General features: G+C 44.3%; 1 protein-coding gene across 3 annotated transcripts in view; it reads right to left on the reverse strand.

The window, feature by feature from the left end:
* Positions 1-20,926, reverse strand: part of LOC138818342 (protein FAM124A-like) — a 61,431-nt gene that overhangs the window by 17,005 nt on the left and 23,500 nt on the right. For all 3 annotated transcript variants that reach the window (XR_011369071.1, XM_070009343.1, XM_070009342.1), the window contains exon 3: positions 14,636-15,372. Coding sequence is in view for 2 of the 3 variants with exons in the window: in XM_070009343.1 (XP_069865444.1) it covers positions 14,636-15,372 (737 nt within the window). In the remaining variant the exon portion in view is untranslated. The remainder of the gene's footprint in view (positions 1-14,635; positions 15,373-20,926) is intronic.

Genomic DNA, 20,926 nt, shown 5'->3' on the forward strand with positions numbered 1-20,926 from the left:
GGATAGTTATTGACTTACTCTTTCAAATACAGAGGGCCTTTTATGCAGAGCATCTCAGATGTGATTAGGCCTTGGGGAGGATTAAATATGTTCCAGGATACTGATTTTCTTTACCGGCATCCTTGTGTACCACGATCATATGAAAAAGACCCAGAGAGCAGGCACAGTTAACTTTGATTAGACAAGGCCTTAGACTCCAAGAATTAACAACACAGCATTCAAACATAATTAGGAGAGCTATGACTGCAGTCCACAGGGCAGAGAAGACTGTAGTCAACTTTACCGGGGAGTTAAAAAGCTTGCTTTAGTAAGTCATGGTTGGATAGTATCTTGGAAGCTGGTATGGTGTGAGTTAGCTGGAGGGCCAGGTGTACAGACCAGGAAGGCCATTGAGGCATAGGAGCAGCCGTAAGAGTAGGGCTGGGGACATGAATCAGAGTAAGGGGGGATCCTGAAGATTCTAACCTGGATCCTGAACCACATACAAATACAGGACACCACCACTGCAAATCTTGAAGACTTAGAGCAAATTGGCAGCAGGCAATGGGGCGAAGAACAAGTTAGATGCAGGCAGGGATGCTGTTCAGAAGATACGGCAATTGTCTTCATTTATTAAGATTCAGGACAAAGAAGCTGCATTTGCAATCGGTCACATGAGGGTCTTCTCCATCATGGATTCAGGTGGCCAGCATTTTCTGTGAATCCTCTGGCTGGCCTTCCTCTCCGCACCCTTAGCACCCTTAGCCTCTGTATTCTGTTTGTTGGTTGTTCTCATGTCTTACTGTTCTCTGTCTGCAGGTTTTGAAATGCCAGCATCCTCTATTTGCATATGAATCAGGGCATGGCGTGACTTGTCTCTTTTAGATTTTTCAGGATTCTCACATAATGAAAATTCCAAGTTCCAGTTAGGGTAGCTTAATGACTAAATGTGAGGAGCAGCGAGTAAGATCTCTGAGCACCTAAGTTATGGATCTTTAAGGGGTATAAAGTGAACTGTGTTCAGTGCAGGTGGTAAATGGGCAAGGTGTGGTTCTTCTCACAATCCACAGCCAGCTGTCACCACAGAACTGGCTACAACAGCTCTAGACTTCACAGGGGTCTTATTAGATAAGGGTGTGGTTAGGTTCCTTTAGGTCTTGCTGCTCTGTTCCATTGTCCCCTGAACTCTCAGCTCTGCCCTGTGACTGACATGTCCTGTTCCCATTAATGTATGCTCTGCAAAGCTCTGTGCCAAGTAGGGAGGACCAGCTCAGCACACACTTTGCCTAGTGTCTGGCCTGCAACTGTAGTTCAGGCACCAATGGAAAGCCACTCCTTTGTGACAGGGTAAGGGGCAGTCCCAGAATGCATAGCTGTCACAGCTGGGTGCTTGTTGGAGAGACCAACAATTTCTACAATCATTTGAGCTTGGATGAATAAGAGAAAAAACAAGTCATGAGCCTGTTGGGGAAGGAGGCTGCTTCTGGCTGGGAAGGTGACAATTCTCCTGGGTGTTCTCGTCCCATCTGCTTGTTAAGAAGGACATGCCACCTTGTTATTTCCATCTCTTATTAGAGAACGTGTTCTCAATGAGGATATTTATGGCTGAATCTGCATGGAACAGGAAGCCAGTGGGGAAGCCACAGCAGCATGTGATGCCCAAGGTGTCAAGGTTTCTATGGAAGGAACAGCTAGGGGATGCCTTAGCCTTTCCATTGTCAAGGAGAAGGAAGGTGTTGAATCGGACTTAAATATCAGGCATGACTGGCAGAAGGTGACTATTTTGTGGTTTAGCCGAGATTTTCATTACTAATTGTTGAACACTTACCTGGACTCTGTTTTTTACTGCATGGTGAAGGCAGGAGGCCAGAGAAATGCTGTATTCTGCTACCCTCAGTCTTTTTCACTGGCAGTGTCCATATGCACAGTGGAGGTGCCTGCCGGGTGCGTGGATTCAGAGCTGGCACAGTTCTCTGGATTAATTGTTGGATGTTCTGGGGGCAGGAGATGGAGGGAGGGTGACTGGACAGCCTCCCCATCATGGCCTCCATCTGGGCCCAGGGCCAATGCACATTCAGGATCTGCTTGGAGCTAACCTGGTGCTATCTTCTGACAGCCCAGTGACAGAGGGGTCCCTAAAAGCAGGGTTTTATCTAACCTGAGATAACTCACATAGGCAAAGGATGGAGTTGATGTCCGTTCCCCTGAGGGTGGCTCTGTTTCCTGCCTCTCTTGTTTGCTGGACTGGGAATGCTAGAGGCTAAGGATGAATCATGGCGAATGTTTCCAGGGACTCTCCCCCAGCAGATCTTCCCAGAGTGAAATAAGAGCCTATGCCTTCCTCCCATTGCTTTCAGCTCCCAGGGGCCTCCAATGACAGCAGCAGTGGCACAAAACCAGCTTTCTTTTCTTCCCTGTGAAGCAGTCCAGACCTGGCGTCCCCCTGGAATCCAGAAGTTCCCTTTGCTGCTATTTAAGGAACTTCTGCAAAGGAACAGGGTAGCATTTGCATAAATTAATCTGCCTAGGGAAACTGGCCAGGATCTGGTGATGGTCCTTGAGTCATTAGAAACATTGGAATTTAGCAGTGGACTTGGGAACTCTTCCTGCAACTGTAAACATCAGGCACTGTGCCTAGGAGATTGGAATGCTCTGCAGTACCATCAGGCTAAGGATCTTTCGCAAGGGCCTGGGTGTTAAGAGGCTCATTCCTGGGTACATGGGAGGATCTCTTCATCTGAAATCACTAGTAAAGGATGACTCCACTCCTTCTCCAGGAGCTCCAGCAGTCTTCCTGGTTTGTTCAGGTCAAGGTGTTCTCCTCCAGCCTCACCTGATTTCTGAGTAAGGCTATTTCCTTTTACTCTGTCCGTAGCCTGAAGAAGACCTGCATGGCACTGTCTGCTGTTCACTGAGCCAGCAATGAACCTTCAACCCATGGGTTAAGAAAAGCAAGGGGCATCTCAGGAAACTGAGCAGTAGTAGGTTCACATGAAAAGTCACATGCTTGTTCTGATACAAAACATTACAAGTTGTCTCTTCCTTCACTCTGCTCCGCAATGTTTTCAAGTAAGTACTTATTAAGGATGCTGCCCACAGGCAAAGCCTCTCATTCCTTGAATTATAAGGAGTCTAGGGGAATCTGAAAGATTCAGTTTAACCTAAGGTTCCTCACACACAACACAACTGAGCTGAGACTGGACAGTTCTCTTCTGGGAAGTGCTATCTTGTGCAGATATTACTAAATGACCTCAAGCAGGACACAGGAAGCATGCTGAGAAGAAACATGTGGAGGCTGGCTTTGAACTGTGACCCGACCCTCAGATTTCAGCCTCCTGAGTAGTTAGGATAACAGACATGAGCCACCAACGTCTGGCTCTTGTGAACTTTTACATTTGGGTTATCCTCAAGCTATGACCCCTGATCTCAGACACCCACATAGCTGCTACAGGCATGAATCACCAAGCTCTGCTTACCTCGGACCATCTGCACTTAAAAAGCTAGAGGAAGAGGTGATTGCCAGCATGTAAAAATAGAATTTTTCTCTTTGTCTTACCTCCCTCTTTTATTTATGATTCCTTTTTTTTTTTGTCAGTCTTGGGGCCTGAACTCTGGGCCTGGGTGCTGTCCCTGAGCTCTTCAGATCAAGTGCCACTGCTTATGTGGTGCTGAGGAATCGAACCCAGGGACTCATGCATGCAAGGCAAACACTCTACCACTGAGCCACCTTCCCAGCCCAGACTTGCTTCTTTTTACATAGGTATTTTGTATAAGGCACACTGAACTTGTTTCTTGATTTAACCTGTGTGGGAAATCACACAGATAATGGAAATTCTGTGCATAGAGTTTCCATTGCCATGTTCACCTCTTCATGATTTTTTACTTTGTTCTCATCATACTTTGTCCTTTCGTAACAAAACTTACTTTTTGTTCTTGAACCTCATCAGCTCTAACCTGTCTATGCCTCTCAAAAGTGTGCTCTTGCAGGAGTATCTGTTAAATCACTTAGAACTGAGACGACTGAATGCATTTGTAACAGGAATGCCAGAAACACAAGGCTGCTTACATCACTGGAGATTGGCTGACCCAGAACACAGGTCTGTGTGGAACAAAAGCTCCATCTAGCCCAGCTCAGACCATAGAGACGTCATTGCCATTGTAGGTTCTAAAAAGTAAAGACAGGTCTATTTTTTTTTTTTTTCATGAAGCTGCCCAAGTGGGGAAGGTGTTGATTGCTGAGATTGGTCTTAAAATCACAATGCTGTACTCAGCAGAGACAGTGAAGGCCAGCATCCCCGTATCTTAGTACTCAGGGAACATGTCAGAACTCACTTTCACTACAATCCACCAAGCAGTTATCATTACAGCCGAAGGTGCCCTCCTGGCTGGAAATCTGGGTGGGCTTTTTTGAGTAGTAAAATGAAATTGAAAACTTTAAGTAACAATAACTTTAAAGTCCCATCTTAAGGTGGCTCAGTGGTAGAGTGTTTGCTTTACATGCATGAAGCCCTGGGTTTGATTCCTCAGTATCACATAAGCAGAAAAAGCCAGAAATGGCGCTGTGGCTCAAGTGGTAGAGCACTAGCCTTGAGCTGAAGAGCCGAGGGACAGCACCCAGACCCAGAGTTTAAGCCCCACGACCAAAAATCCCAGCACAGAATAACACTAGTCAAGACAGACACACAATAACAGAAGGACCTAAAGATAGGAGACCTGGACGGATGTTCAGTGATGTCAGGATGTCAATTAACTAATTAGCAACTTCACCAAGACGTGGTGGGAAATGAGTCTCTTCATGCTGTGAGCAATGAATTATCTCAGTTTTACACTTGCAAGAGATGGCAACAGCCTGACAGTTTCCTGTCTACGAAGAGGTACCAGTTATTTCGACTTGCTAGCTATGTAAAGGCTGGAGGATAGATCTGGGTCTGGCTTCTCTGGTTTGAGTTGGGCTCACCAGAAGTTACAGAAGCCCTTCAAGAGGGTGAATCGCGTCCCCATTCCCGTGGGAATGCCAGAGCCTCGAGTAAGAAAGGCCACCTTGGGAACTCAGTGAATTAGAATGGCCACTAACCCTTAACTCTCCCTGTTCAGTAACAAGTCAATTATTATTATCACTTTCAAGCACATTTGTCTTAAACACTGACTTGTGTGCAACTCACAAATTTTATTTTCTGTTAATAAATCTAGACAATATAAACAATTATTTTAAAGGGGATTTAGTAGCATAACTCATTCTCTTTAATATGTTAAACAGTTTTTAAAAGAACTATGTGTGATGGCAAATAACTATAATTCTAGCTATGCATGTGGTAGAGTTAGGACTGCAGTCAGTGATCTACCTGAGCAAAAGCGAGAAAACATATCTGAAAAAGCAAGAACTAAAAGCAAGAGCACTTGGGGGCATGGCTTAAGTGGTAGAATGCGTGCCTAGCAAGTATGAGGCCCTGGGTTCAATTCCCTGAATAAAAGCAGTACCCAAATGTTTTTATACATGCCTTGCTTTGCCTTCCTCCTCTCTTTCCCTTACCTTTCCTTCTTCTTCCTCTCTGCTCCCTTCTCTCCTCTCCCCTTCCTTTCTTCTAGTCTTCCTGTTTTTTTTTTTTGGGGGGGGGGAACGGTGCTAGGGATGTAACTTAGGGCCTTACAAAGATTAGGCAAGTGCTCCACTGCTAAGCCACATCCTCAGCTCCTTGGTTATCTTTAAAATAGATCAGTGGTCTCATGATAAGCATTGGGGTTTGAACTCAGGGCCTTGAACTTGCTAGGCATGCAGTCTACTACTTGAGACATTCTTCTACCTAAAACTTTTTTTTAAATGATTTTTTATTGTGAAAATACTGTACAGAGGAGTTACAATTACATGGGCAAAATAATGAGTACATTTCTTATCAAGCATTGTTGCCTCCTCTTTTGTTTCCCCTTCCTTTCCCTTCCCATCTCCCCCTGCCCTGCCCCCCTAAAACTTTTTTTTATAGGATGATAATTTTCAAATTGTCAAGGTGATGTACAGAGGGGTAACAGTTACATAAATAAGGTGATAAGTATATATCGTCAAATTTATTACCCCTTCCCTCATTTTTCTTCTACCTTCCCTTCCCACCTAAAGCTTTTGAGATAAAACTATTCATTTAAATCTAATCAATTAAACATATAAACAAGTGAACATTAAACCCTCTTAAAACTCTACATTGCATATTACTAAAACTTTACTCCTTTAGCCCTCTAAAGTTCAAATCTAAGGGCTGCGAGTAGAGTTACTCACTGATAATCCAAGCTACTCAGGAGGTAAAGGTAAAAGGATCAACTACCTAGGCAAAACTAGAGAAACCTTATCAGAGAAACAAAGCAGAAAGAAAAAAAAAGTACAAATCTAAATTAAGCCTAAACCACATTTAAAACTGTAATAACAAGACCTCTAGTTTTAAAAGGCCAAAGTTTCCAAGACACAACAGAGACTTAAACTACTAAACATGAACAAATTGTTTCTGAAACTGACACAAGAATGTTAATATTATGGGTTTTTTTTTTTTTACGATAGTCATTTTAGCTTTAATTCTAAATATTTCTGGGCTTAGTGTCCACCGCAGGGACAGTAATGTCATCCTACAGAGGTTTGGGTTTTTTGTTTTTTTTTTTCTTCTGAATGACTTGAGGTAGCTGAGAGGCATCCAACAAAGAAAAAGTAGCCTGATTGTTCCTGGCTGCTTTAATGGGTACTCCAGAACTTCAAGGGTGGTTCATTGGCCCATCTCTCTGCATCTAAACCAGTACCTAATCCCACTCTGCTGACAGATTTCTGCAACTCCACTCACTTTCTATGACTACTTCTTTGGCTTTTTTTTTCTTCTGATATTTATGCAATCAGTGGGATTCTACATCTCTCCCAAGACTGCTGCTTCGGCATCCCTCTGACAGCCTGGTGCTCTTGGACTCTTGGAAGAGAGGGCAGAGACCACTGGAAGGCCAGACTGTTTGAACTATTCCACTCAAGAACAGCACTAAAGAAGCAACTTTTTTCTTTTTTTTCTCAATTCCAGTTTCTGGATGCCAGTGTGACATCTGGTACCCAGAACTACAGCTAGGGAGGCCACATTGGGCCACCCTAGTGTAGTGCTCTGGTAGTACCTTTGTGAGTAAGGAAGGGGACTCTCAACCAAGAACTGCTGGGAAGGAAACACCTTAGCTGGCCACAGCTGACCAGTGCTGAATATTACACTGACACTCAGACCAAGTCTTTTTTTTTGGGGGGGGGGGGGTCCGGTCATGGGGCCTGAACTCTGGGCCTGGGTGCTGTCCCTCAGCTCTTCAGCTCAAGGCTAGCGCTCTACCACTTGAGTCACAGTGCCACTTCTGGCTTTTTTTTTTCTTTTTGCTTATGTGGTGCTGAGGAATCGAACCCAGGGCCTCAGGCATGCAAGGCAAGCACTCTACCACTGAGCCACCTTCCCAGCCTCACTCAGACCAAGTCTTAAATGGGTCAAAAAAACCCTGCTTGTCATTACTAACTAAATTATTTTTAGCACTTATATTTGTCTAAATGTCTTTTAGATCAGAAAAGGACCAGACTCAAGAGAGAAAAGAAAGAAAAGGAAAAAGAGAGAGGAAAAAAGAGAGAGGGAGAGGAAAAAAGCCATGTGAGAAGAAGCCTGTGAAACCCAATTTATAGAAAATGAACAAGTCAATAGCTTTATGACTTAGCTGTGGCTTTGGCCTTGAAGTCTGAGGTATTTTGTTTGTTGGTTTGTTTGTTTGTTTACAAAGTCCAAGGGATAAAAATCTACTTGTAATATCTATAACCAATGTATCAGATAAGCAATACACTGGGATCAGAGAAAAAGTACCTAGATTTGGGATGTTGAAAATACAAAAATATAAAATAGTATACATTAACATATTCAAATGAATAATATAACTATCAGATAAGTTATATCAGATAAGCAATACACTGGAATCAGAGAAAAAGTACCTAGATTTGGGATGTTGAAAATACAAAAATATAAAATAGTATACATTAACATATTCAAATGAATAATATAACTATGCAAAAGGAGAAGAATGATCTGGGTGCCACTGGTAATTCACACTTGTAATCCTAGCTACTCAGAGGCTGAAATCTGAGGATTATTGTTCAAAATCCATCTGAGTAGAAAAGTCCACGAGACTCTTACTTCCAATTAACTATCAGAAAGTCAGAAATGAAGTCGTGGCTCAAGTGGTAAAGTACCAGCCTTGAGTGGGAAAGCTAAGGGATGGCACTCAGGCCCAGTGTTAAGTCCCAGTACTGGCACACCAAGCCAACTAAACCAAACACCCCCTCAAAACAACAACAACAACAACAACAACAACATGAATAACAACACACATGATCATTTCTTCCAAAGGAGGTCTAGATGTTTTCAGAGGGGTTGACTTATATTATCAAGAGATCTTGAAGGATAAGGACATTTCTTGCTGACTAAAGTAACTACATATATCCTTCAGTTTATACTCTGGTTTCTCTCCAGATTGTATAAATCTTTCACCCTATACATATCCTTCAGATTTGATGGTTTATTAGTGGGGTTTTGATAAACAGAACCAACTTCACATTATAAGTTTTAGAGGGCAGGTTGAATCCATTTTCTCCTATTGCTCCTCAATATCCTAAATGATTTTTTTTTTTTTTTGCCAGTCCTGGGGCTTGAGCTCAGGGCCTGGGCATTGTCCCTGAGCTTCTTTTGCTCAAGGCTAGCACTCTACCACTTGAGCCACATGACCACTTCTGTTTATGTGGTATTGAGGAATCGAACCCAGGGCCTCATGCATGCTAGGCAAGCACTCTACTACTAAATCACATTCCCAACCTCCTAAATGATATTTCTTGGTTCTTGTTTATTATCTGCCTCTCCCTGCTAGAAGATAATTTCACTCGGGCAGGGACTTCTGCCTAGAAACACAGACTTTCTATAGTTAGCTGCATGAATAACTAGTTAGACACGATGTTAATTTCTCATGGTGTAAAAGATTACATGTATGTGTGATGCCAGCAATGACCATAATGATTGGTTACAGTAGCAGACACTGTGTTAGGATGTGGCTTTTTGCTAAGTATCAGTGTGATGGCCATGTGCATAGTAGCAGCCAGGGCCCCATGGGAGCAAGGACCAAGGAACACAGCCACACTGCAGGCAGTCTGTCTGTCTCAAGTAAGTGGCCTTATCTTTTAGAATGACAACACTCGAGCTTTTCACTCTTGCCACTTATTCACTACTTCCTGACATTTTTGCAACTTGCCGCATTGTTACCAGGAAGCTGCTGGTCTGTGTGGCTTATAATGAGTTTCATCACCTTCTGAGATTTGGTTGGTACACTGAACTGGCTTTAGGGTTGGAGAGACAGGTTCCTTGTCAGTAATGTAAACGATACCTTGAGGTCATTATGCTAAGTAGAAGGAGCCAGTCACAAAAATAGTAAATAGATCCTGTTTGTATGAGATACCTAGAGCTTGCGATATTAGAAAGACAGGAAACAGAATGCTTGTTTCCAAGGCTGGGGAAATGGGCAATAGCTAATTAGTAGAGTCTCTATGTCTCTGTCTCTGTCTCTGTCTGTGTTGGTCTTGGGGTTATAAGTTCAAACTATGTTATTAATTCAAGGTTGTGAGCAATCTGTCTAGCAAGGTCCTCTACCGCTCAAGCCACAGCTCCAGCCCTCTTTGCTCTAGTTACTTTAGAGATAGGGTTTTGCTTTTGCCTGAGGCTGACCTGGTCCGTGATCCTCCTGCACATGCTCTTGTGGCGCAGGTGGGATGGCAGGCATGAGTCCTTGTTGATATTTTGTTGATATTTTGTGTGGGTTGGTCTTAAACTGTGATCCTCCTGATCTCACCTACTTGGAAAAGTAGCTAGGATTACCTACTGCATCAGTCTGGGTATAGCTTTCAGTCTTACAAGATGAGAAAGCTCTGGAAATAAATGGAGGTGATGGTCACATACAACATGAATTTATTTGATGACATTTGAATATAATATTTTTTATAGTTAAAAATGAAAAAAAAGATTCCTGGAGTCCACAGGAGTCTCTTATTAAATCCTCCGTGGTACCTGTCTGTCTCTCCTCCTCTAGTCCATGTTCTGGCATTCCAAGATCAATGTCCAGTCAATCACCTTGTGAATGAAGAAGTGAAGAGAACTAGCTGGGTGGTTGAGACTGTAGAGGATCCTGAGTGAGCACAGTCCTGGGATTCTGACTAGCAGTTCATTTCATAACTATATTTTGTTGTCAGGGATATTTTTCTTTTGAAATGTTATTTTTAAACTGTTACTTCTGTGGAAGTTCTTCTCTCCCGCTGCCTTAGGAGGACACAAAGAGCAGCTGGTGACAACCTTCTAGGGGAGGAAAACTCTTCTATAAGCTTCAGCACCACTGTCAATACCTGGCATCTCCAAAGACACCGAGCAACCTGCTTCCCACAGTTCCAGCCTAAAACAGCAGCCTCAATCTCATTGTGGACTTGACTTTGGGTCTTCCCTACATTTCTGTCTCTCTTTCTTTTTCCTTTGCAGTACTGAGGTTTGATCTGAGGGCCTTGTGTTTGCTATGCATTTTTTCCACTTCAGCCAGCCCCACTTCTGTCTCTAAATGGATCCAAGTTTCCTCTTAAGAAGTCCTCTGCCCTTGGCATGTACTCCCATGGTAGCAAGGGGCTCTCTATCCAGGACTCTGTCCTTAGCAGATCCCTGAGCTGCTCCTGCTTGGCTGAGCTTCAGCACATGTATCTATCCTCCACAGGAGACAAGTGTTCTTCAGGTAGTTGGCTCAGAGTAAGAAGGCAAACTCATTGTCATTGGCTAGCTACTCAAAGCCTGCAAACAGTCTTTGGGGGATTCTTTGCAAAGCCTCAGGAGCTGCAGGCGAGGCCTGCATTGCTCTGCCCAGGTCCTCAGTGCAGTGGCTTTTCTTGGATTATACCTGACTGGTATGCCTGGCTTGCACTTGCAAGTTCCACATGAGAATGAACCTTGTGAGCTCCAGGTGTGGTGAGTGCACAGGTGTGGTTGACACCACTGCTGATGGGGAAGAAGGGCAACTTTTCTTCCAGGAACCAGAACCAGGGATACTTGTGAACTGAAAAACATGGATTTTGCCTCACATCACTGATGACTCTCCATTTTGCTGCTGCTAGGAAACACCAAGTCAACTCTGGGCCTATTTTGGGGAACAGAGATGTCTAATAGAACTTTCTGGAGGGATGGGAATTTCCTGCATCTTGACTATTCAATATGGCAGTTATCAGCTACCACAGTGTGTAATGATGGCTGACGATGTCTAGGATGACTAAGGAATAGCACTCTGTGTTTGTGTGTGTGTGTGTGTGTGTGTGTGTGTGTGTGTGTGTGTGTGTGTGTGTTTGTGTGTCAGTCCTGGGGCTTGAACTCAGGGCCTGGGTTCTGTCCTGAGATCTTGAGCTTTATCATTCGAGCTTTATCATTCTATTAATTGGAGATAAGAGTCTCCTAGACTTTCCTGCCTGGGATGGCTTTGAACTACAATCCTTAGATCTCAGCTCCTGAATAAATAGGATTGCATGTGTGAGCCACAGGCACCCAGCTTCAGGAATGACATTTAACTTTTAACTTATAATTTCAGTTTCAATGGCCACATGTGGCAAGTGGCTACCTCTGATCCACATATTCTAGAAACTATCTAGTTACTGAGATGGATTTTGGGTATCACTCTTGGCTGAAATCATTTTCTAGTAATATTTGCTTTCTGCTTCAACTGTCAGTATCTAATTGCTTCTATCTTCTTGTAAAGTCTCCATTTTTGTCAGCCATCTTAAATTTCTTAAATATGAGATCTACTTATAAATACTAAAATGAGAGATGATAACAGCCGTTTTTCCAATCTTTTTTTGTTTTGACTGCATATTTCCCTGTTTCTATCTCATACCATACAGAGTAAGATGTGGGGGCTGGGAAGGTGGCTCAGTGGTAAAGCGCTTGCCTTGCATGCTTGAGGCCCTGGGTTCGATTCCTCAGCACTCATAAGCAAAAAAACAAGCCGGAAGTGGTGCTGTGACTCAAGTGGTAGAGCGCTAGCCTTGAGCTGAAGAGCTGAGGGGCAGCGCCCAGGCTCAGAGTTCAGGCCCACAACCGGACCCAAAATAAAAACCAAAACAGAGTAAGATGTGGGTTGGGGTGAGCGGAAGCTAGGGAAAGGAGGCTGGGGTGAAGGAAGAGGTCTCTGTTCTGTTTCTTTAGCTGAGTGCTCTTCCACATGTGTTCATATTGTGAAAATTCGTTGAGCTGTATGTTTACGACTCATGTACTTTTCTGTACATATACTATTTATAGTTTCCCCCACTAAGAGTAAACAAACACATATAAAGAAAACACACTGTGTTCCAAGCATGGCATCAGTTTAGTTTTGTGGGATGTGGGAAGCCTCATGAAACAGAGTCTGGGACTCCACAAAGCTGTAGTTCAACATCAATCATGCATCAATGCAAATCTCTAAGATGCATTTTTCGGAGAGTTCTCAGGCAACTCCTCACTACCCTTTACCCTTTTCCAGAGAGAGAGAGATAGCTTTCTTCCCACCTTATTAGATCTTAGCAAAGGACTTCTCCTAATTCTTCTGCTGGGATAAGTACCTTCCAGAAAAAAAAAATAAATCTGAGCCTTTCTCCTCCAGAGGAATTAAAAGGAGGAGGAGTAATTCTCTCATATATGGAATGTGAAGTCAGCGGGATGGGGTCCGGGTAAGAAAATAAAATGTATTTTAACAAGGCCATGACAAAACTCCCCAGCCAAGCTTTCCTTCAGTGTAGGAGCGCATCTTACAAGAACAAAGAACTTGCTTTAAGAATGTGAGCTGAAAGTGGATCTAGGATATATATAGTGTTAAAGAAAATGTGGCCACAAGGCAGTCTCTCCAGTGCCCTGCCCCCATGCTCTGAATATGTTCATTTTGCTGGAAGCTGAAATACAGATTTTTACTTTGACAAGGAACTGTGGTAGGTAGATGAGGTCTAACTCACAAAAGAATAGAAACTGCTCCCAGCAGAGAGGCAAAGATGTTTAAATGAACTTAATGAAGAATGAGGGACTATTTGTTACTTCTGTGCACACCTTTGCTTTAAACAAAGATCTGTATTCTTGAGTCCTAAAATGCAAATCATTTTTCTTATCCTTTCATGTATCCTTCAAACTAAAAGTCAGCACCTGTATAGACTTAATAACCATTTACATGTGGGTCTTTTGTTGAAATGCTCTTTCAGTGTTTTCTTTGAGCAGAGCCCAGGACAAACCTTCACATTTTCTTCTTTCATTTGGGTTATTAGAAAGATTAAGAGAAGGAAAAAATTCCTCTCATTACTATAAAATAGAAGAAATCAGTTAAAATAATCATATATATTTGTTTTTTACTATAAACATAATCCCTTGCATTTCAATAACTTTTACTTGGTGCCACTCTTTTATATTTTGCGTAGAGAACTGGCACTCTTGAATGCAGAAGAAAGTTTTCCTGACATTTCAAAGGGGACTGTGAAGCAAACACAATCATTCAGTTCATTCAATAAAAAAGCGGCATTACTTAGCTTCTTCAAAAAGAAGTCTGAAAATTATCTAGTTCCTAGGAATAGGCATCTCTAGGTGACCCTGCTTACTTGAGCAACACAGCTTAGCTGTACCTAAGACCAGTGTGTGACGTGTGCTAAATTCTCATTTCATCTCATGGTATGGGGATTATAATTCAAATATAATATAAAGCCCTATCTACCTAGACCCAATGTACTTGTCAATTCAAGAAGGTCTGGCGGGAAAGCAACTCTTTCCTAACAGGTTGTGAATGACAGAGCAGGGGGTTCTTTCAACTCCAGCCCCAATTTTGACTTGAGTGTAGTTAAATGCCTCTGATGAGTTTAGGATACACCATGAAAGGAGAAATGGGCCAGCAATGCTACAAGGTGTTAGCTAGGAAGGATGGGGCCAGTCCACTGTCATTAAAATGTGCTCATTCTCCCAGCTGAGGGAGTCCAGATACATCCTTTAGTCCTTCACATGTTCAGGAGGGAGTCACCTTGCAAGTGCTTACAGATTCTTATAACCTTCTCTTGTGGTAAGAGTGGACAGATAGGAGGCAGTGGACGTGCCAGAGGGAAGGGAACCAACAGATCATCTTTCTCTATGGAATGCCAATGTTGTTTATAACTTTCATATACATGGGCTTCCCTGAAGTTTGTTTGCAGGAGTGAACAGTGTGTGGGTAAAAAACTTTTGACTAAGGACTCTAACAGAGATGTCTCAGATTAGGGCAACTGATTCCCCTCTCCCCTCCCCGCCCTTCTAGAGCAATGTCCTAGCATTCAGAGAGAAAAGGGCTATTACTAGCAGTGTTTCCATTCTAGAAAGGAGATTTTGGCCCTATACTTTATCAGGCTGAGTGTACTTCTGATCAGACAACACGAAGTCAAGTGTACAGACAGGGAAGGGACAACCAGCCAATGAAAGAAGCCACTGCGGGATGCCTGCAGGCCATTTAGGATTTCCAGAACAGGTAAGAGGTCTCTAGTAGAACTGATTGGCTTTGCCCTTCAGACAGACATACAGGGAGACAGGCAGGCAGACAGACAGACAGACAGGCACGCAGGCAGACATTTTCCTGATACCTGCAGAAGGATCTTGTTGCCATCATGGTCCTCGGTCTGCCAGCGCCCCTCACTGATGGGGCTGCAGGGGTTGGGCAAGAGTGGCACCAACTCACCAATGTCCTTCACCCGGAACTCTAGCAAAGAGGAGTCGGTGGGCACCGGGTTCTGGTCACAGGGCAGCCTTTTGAGGGAGAACTGAATATCCACATCCAGATTGGAGAAAATAGGGAAGATGCAGAAGTCCGCTCTCTTCTGGCTGGGGCTCCGGCGCAGGATGAGCTCATAGAGCCGGAGGCTGTCTGCATAGTTGTCGTGGCGACAGTAGATGGTGAAGCGCACAATCTCCTTGCCGTAGTGCACAGGCCTGATGGCCCACAGTGGGGTTCCGGGGGCCAGTGTGAAGTAATCCTGGCTACAGGGCAGATAGGGCAGGAACCGGCCATGCACCTGCTCTGTGTGATGGTGGCGCCAGGGTGGCCGCTGCAGCATACGGTACAACTGCAGGATCTGCTCCTCACCATATTCCTCCTGCAAGAACAGCACCACGGCCAGTGAGGGCTGTGAATCCTTGGGGGGCTTCCGCCGCCTATGCCGGCCAGCCCGCCGTTCTGACACCCGGAACAGAGGGAGGTCTGGGTGGATCCAGGCCAACACCTTGTCGATGGCCTCCTGCAGCGGCTGGGACTCCCCTGGGTCTGAGATGATGTGGATGCTCACTAGGAAAGGGTCTTGCGCCTCTTCCACGGAAAGCTCACCTGGGGGCACACAAGAACGGAGGAATGGATCATTATTCTGGATGGATGGATGGATGAGTGGATGGGTGGATGATGGATGGATGGGTGGATAGAATGATTATTCTACTTAGTAGAACAGTGGAGGCATGTAGTATAGTATCTTGGCAGGAAAAGAAGCCAAATTCTAACGGAAGTGAACTCATGATCTGTGATTTTTTTTTTCTGCTTCCCAAATACACTTGCAAAAACTTCTAGAGCAATGTCCTAGCATCCAGAGAGAAAAGAGCTATTGCTAGCAGTGTTTCCATTCTAGAAAGGAGATTTTGGCCCTATACTTTATCAGGCTGAGTGTACTTCTGATCAGACAACACGAAGTCAAGTGTACAGACAGGGAAGGGACAACCAGCCAATGAAAGAAGCCACTGCGGGTGCCTGCAGGCCATTTTCAGAAATCACTGTACTGCCTTACCCTACAAACCTCCCCTATATTGCTGTATCTTTTCTGGTCCTTTCATTTCACTGGCTTATTTAGTTCATCCACTTAACAGATTCTTAGGGTTCTTCCTATGTGTTCTCCACTGGGCAAGGCATGTGTATACAGTGGAAGACAAGGGAGACATGTGTTGGCCTTCTGAAATTCACGCTAATTGACAAGTGAGTGGTCCTGCCCAGGGCTCTTGCATAGTGTGAGGTCCTTGGCTTTGCTGCTAGCAACACAGGGAAGAATACTTCAGGAACAAATGCAGAATTCTTACTGGGGTGTGATTAGGGGGTGAGAAAAATCTGATGAGGCTCTACCTATACTGCCTAGATAAATCTGCCTTTGGTGCCTCTTGTTAGTCCCCATCTACCCACAATCATGCATCCTAATGGCCTGGTTACCTCCCAGAACCCTCTGGTAGGACATCCAGAAACTTCTAATGCCAAGTATGAAGCTGACTTTCTCATGAGGTGACACAGATTACCAGTGTCTATAATCCTAACTAATCAGCAGGCTGAGATCTAAGAATATCAGTTTTGAGCCAACCTGGAAAGACAAGTCTGAGAGACTCTTATCTCTTAATTATCCAGCAAAAAGCTAGACCAGAGACATGGCTCAAGAGCAGGTAGAATGATTTCATCTTTCACCACTCTCTTTTTCTCCCTCTGGTTAAACACATATTCCTGCAGTCACATGAGCATCATGCAATTTTGACTGACTTTATTGGACCAAATGAACTCTTTTCCCTAGGCACCGCTAACAAGGCTGCATGAAGGAGACACCATATGACCTTGTCCCTGAAGGTAAATGGTAACTGACTTAGAATAGCCTCAAAGGGGGAAGGTCACTGTAGGAAGCAGCAGACTGTTGATAAAGCATAGTACTGTGCAAAAAGAAGTCCATTTAAGCCAGGCACCAGTGTCTCACATCTGTAATCCTAGCTACTCAGGAGGTTGAGATCTGAGGATTGGGGTTGGAAGCCAGCCCAGGCAGGGAAGTTCATGAAATTCTTATCTCCAATTAATCACCAAAAAAGCAGGAAGTGGTGCTATGGCTCAAGTGGTAGAGTGCTAGCCTTGAGCAAAAGAGCTCAGAGACAGCACCTATGCTCTGAGTTCAAGCCCTGGGGAAGGAGATGGGAGCAGGGGACAGAGGAAGTCCATTTAGAGGTAGTGGTGAGTAGCCCTGAAGCACAGAAATGGATGAGACTGGGAAACAGGACCAAAGCCCAGTTCTTCAGCTCAACTGTGTAGGTTGATAGGATCAGGGGATGCAAGAGGCTGACTGTAAGCAATGTAATGATCTAAAGGATTAGTGAAGAGTCTAGACAAGGTATGACAAGGCCCTGACACCATTTCCTCTACCGACTCTAGCATCAGTACCTACCTCTGTCCCTGCTCTCTGTATGTAATTTTGTGACTTTTCTCCCTAAAATGAGGTGTATCCCCCTATCCTTTGACCTGGATTAGACTACACACTTAGGTTTGGCCAGTAGAATGTGAGCAGTGACATGTGACAAGTGATAAAGTACCAGAGGAGCAAGCAAGCTGAGCAAATGTGAGAGTCTGAATTCAAGTCCCAACACTAACAAGGAAACAAATAAGATCCAGGCTCTACAGGTTCCACCCAGAGCATGCACACACAACCAGGCACCCTGAGGGGCAATGCCAGCCAGCCAGCATCCTTCTCAGGCTTGTATCTGGATGAGCCTATTTAATCCTTGTAAAACTCTGGAAGAGTTTTGTCTTTACTTAACAAAACAGAGCATCAGGCACAGACAGGCCAAGTTACCTGTCAAGGGCACACAGATCGAGAGGCTGAGCACTCCTTCCAGCATCAGCGGCCCCACCGCCCAACTCTCTGCTGCATCCATTTCTCAGCAGAAGGATCAGCTGCCACTCTCCTCCATGTTTGGCCACGTTCCTACCACTATGTCCATTTATCTCTACAGCTCCCTTCCTTCTGTCTGCTGGCTGTCTTGCCTGTTCACACTAGTGAACAGTTCTATGATTTGACACCCTTTTACATTCCTTTTCTATGGCCCTGAGTGTCCCAGGAAGAATCTGCCAGAGACCACTCCTGTTGGCATATGCCCAAGTTTTTCCATCTCAGTCCTTGCCTAGAGGGCAACTCAGACAGGCTGAGGTCACAGGTGGGTGCAATGGGGAAAGAAAAGCAGTGACCCTTAGAAAACTGGTGGCTGGACAGGGAGAGCCCTGCCTGGGCGTGAAGTGGGGGACATAGCATCCAACTCTCCCGAACAGAGTTGTCAGGACACTCAGCCTTGTGTCACCTAGAGCGATCACACAAAAGTTTCCCAGAGAGCAGAACAAAAGCCTATTGAAGAGTGTATGGATGAATGAGTATCAACAACTCTGCCAGAGCAGGCTGCGCAACCTGGAAGCAGGGGCTGGGCTGAAAGGCATCCCACCAGACGTCAGCATGCTTGGTAGTTTGGGATGTAGCCAGGAGCGAACAGGCAAGGAAGGAAAAGCCTAGCTCTCAGGATGCCCTTTTCACTGCATGAATTGAGGGAGCTGAAAGTGGTTAAAATCCTGCCCAGGCAGAGCTAAAGAGAATGGACAGTATGCTTCAGCCATTGTTAGCCTGTGATGTGGCATGAAACACACAGACTCCAAGAACCATAGATCTCAGCTCCAAACTGTCATCAGCTGCTAGGGTTACATGCACCCCAGGGAATCTGCCTCTGGTGCCGCACAGGAAAGCAAGCATTTGAGGGGAAGGAGAGAAAATGTGAATAATTAATTGTCACAAAAAGCCTGTAGGCCTCCCTGGAGATGATGTGTCCATAGGGTGTGCTCTGCCTTTATCATATCTATTACCCGTCTTCTCCAAGGGCCTCAGCAAGCACCTGTTCAGCTAGGATGAAACCTAGGCCAAACATAACCCAGGCCGTAGGCGAGACCTATCCTGGGCTGCTTACAGGGTGGGAGCTGGTCACATGGCTTGTGCATCCCAAGAAAAGAAGGAAGATTTTTTTTCTCATGTGTTTATGGATTAGAGTCTCCTTTAATGACACAAAACAGCACAGAGTTTTAGAAAAGCGGGGTACATTCAGACCTTCTATAGAAAAGAAAGTGCACAATTATTTGCTTATTATCTATTACATAGATGTATAAACATTTGATACATCTATCTCATTTAATTGTTGACAGAATGCTATGATACAGGTATACTCTCCACTTCGCAGCTGAAGTGTCAGCTGACTTGCTCAAAGCCATTTGCCTAGCAAAGGACAAGAACTCTCTGGGCCCAAATCTGTCTGAATCCCAAGTCTCCCTACCAGTGTGTGATGTCACACCCCCACCCCCTAAGCCTACTGTTCTTACAGTCAGTTTGTTGGTTTATTTTGCCCCAAACCTTAGCTTGCTTGGTTGGGGCTCTGAACCTATGGCTCAGTTCCTGCAACCTACTTGGATGGGAGACCCTGCTGAGAATGGACTATTTTTCAAAGAATATATATTGTCAGGAGTACTATGGACAAGTGGTCAGGGGACCCAAATCCTCTGCTTGTTGATAAGATTGACAGATGCCAAACAGCCTTTTAGGAATCTGAATGTTGCCAGCACAAGAGACCAATCTCTGCAGCCCAGAGCTCCATGCCATCCCTGCCTGGACTGTTTCTCACCATGATGTTCCTGTCAGACTCATGTGTCTTCAAAGCATCTACTTCTTGGTTGTGAGCATAACCAGCTAAAGGCCAAACAGACTGACTGGACTAGTTTCATGATATAGCAAGCTCAAATTCCCCTTTCTAGAACTTTTATTATTATTATTATTATTATTATTATTGTGTTGTTGTTGTTAAGTAGTTGTACAATTCCATAAGTCAGGTTATGAGTACAATGCTTCTTAGACGATGTCACCTCTTCTTTTGTCCTCTTTTATTTTCTTCTTCCTGACGCTACCCTCAAGTTATATAGTTCTGTGTTTATATAATGTCCATTGAATATAATAACATTTTCTCACCCTTTCTCCCTCCATTCTTGTACCCCCTCTGTCCTCCCCCTGCAAAAGAAACATGTTTTCACTTCCTGATATTTGGTTGGATAGATAGTACTTTAGTTGTTTAGGGGAATTACACCTTAGGATTCCTCCCCTAAGTGTACCCCCTCCCCTTTAGCCAACTTGTTTTTTGTGTAAATGCATGAATCCCTGAATATGTTATCATGCATCGTTGTTTTTAGATTTAGCTTCCGCATAGATGAGAGAAAACAGGTGCTATTTGTTTCCCTGAGCAAGCAACCTGATTTGTTCTAGAATTTTTGAGCAACAACTCATATCACTTCTTTTATGTGACACTTTGCAATTCAGTTGTGATGATTTATATGATCAAGGAGTGTTTATTGATAACATGTGCAAACTCTCCTATACAAAGCTGAATGGACAGTCTCTGCCTTCATACGGTTTATACTCAGGTAGGGTAGACAATATATAAAGTTATGAGATGAACTTGGGAAGTGAAAGATATTTGGGAAAACATGTGTTCAGTGTAGGCATAAGAGGTTTCCAAGGCAGCAGCCAGAAAGACTTACCATGGGCAAATCACCATGCTCCCTTCCAGTGCCCCACCTCAGTCTCCCAGTAGCCCCCAGGAAGCTAACAACTCAGAACAAGGGCACCTGTTGCTCCTCAGAGCTGTTTGGTTTAGGGGCCTGGCTTGAGGCCCGGTCACCTCATAGGCCTGAGGTGAATAAACTCTATTTGCATGTCCAAAGCCTCATTCAGTGGTACTGAATAGCTTGGCACTCTGACTTGGATACTGGTCTGCCAACTAGACCCACAGAGATAGGCTGGCAGAAAACGTAAGTGGGGTGTGTGTAGGGGGGTTTTAGACACATAACCAAGACTTGCCCAGGGCAAAAGCTAACCCTGGGAATCAAGATCAGGTGAGCAGACAGGAGAGAAGAGGCTCAGGCCAGGAAAAAACAGAACACAAACTCTGCAGGGAGGGCCATTAAGCAGTGGGGTCTTCTCAGAATGCCAGAAATAAATGCCCCGGCAAGCTTCCCGCTCCTTCCTTCCTGGGAGAGTTTCTTCATCCAGAATGTGATGACTAACCCACCTTCCTTG

Source organism: Dipodomys merriami, unplaced genomic scaffold (genome assembly GCF_024711535.1).
Source record: "Dipodomys merriami isolate MVZ:Mamm:240054 unplaced genomic scaffold, mDipMer1.0.p SCAF_738, whole genome shotgun sequence".
NCBI lineage: Eukaryota > Metazoa > Chordata > Mammalia > Rodentia > Heteromyidae > Dipodomys > Dipodomys merriami.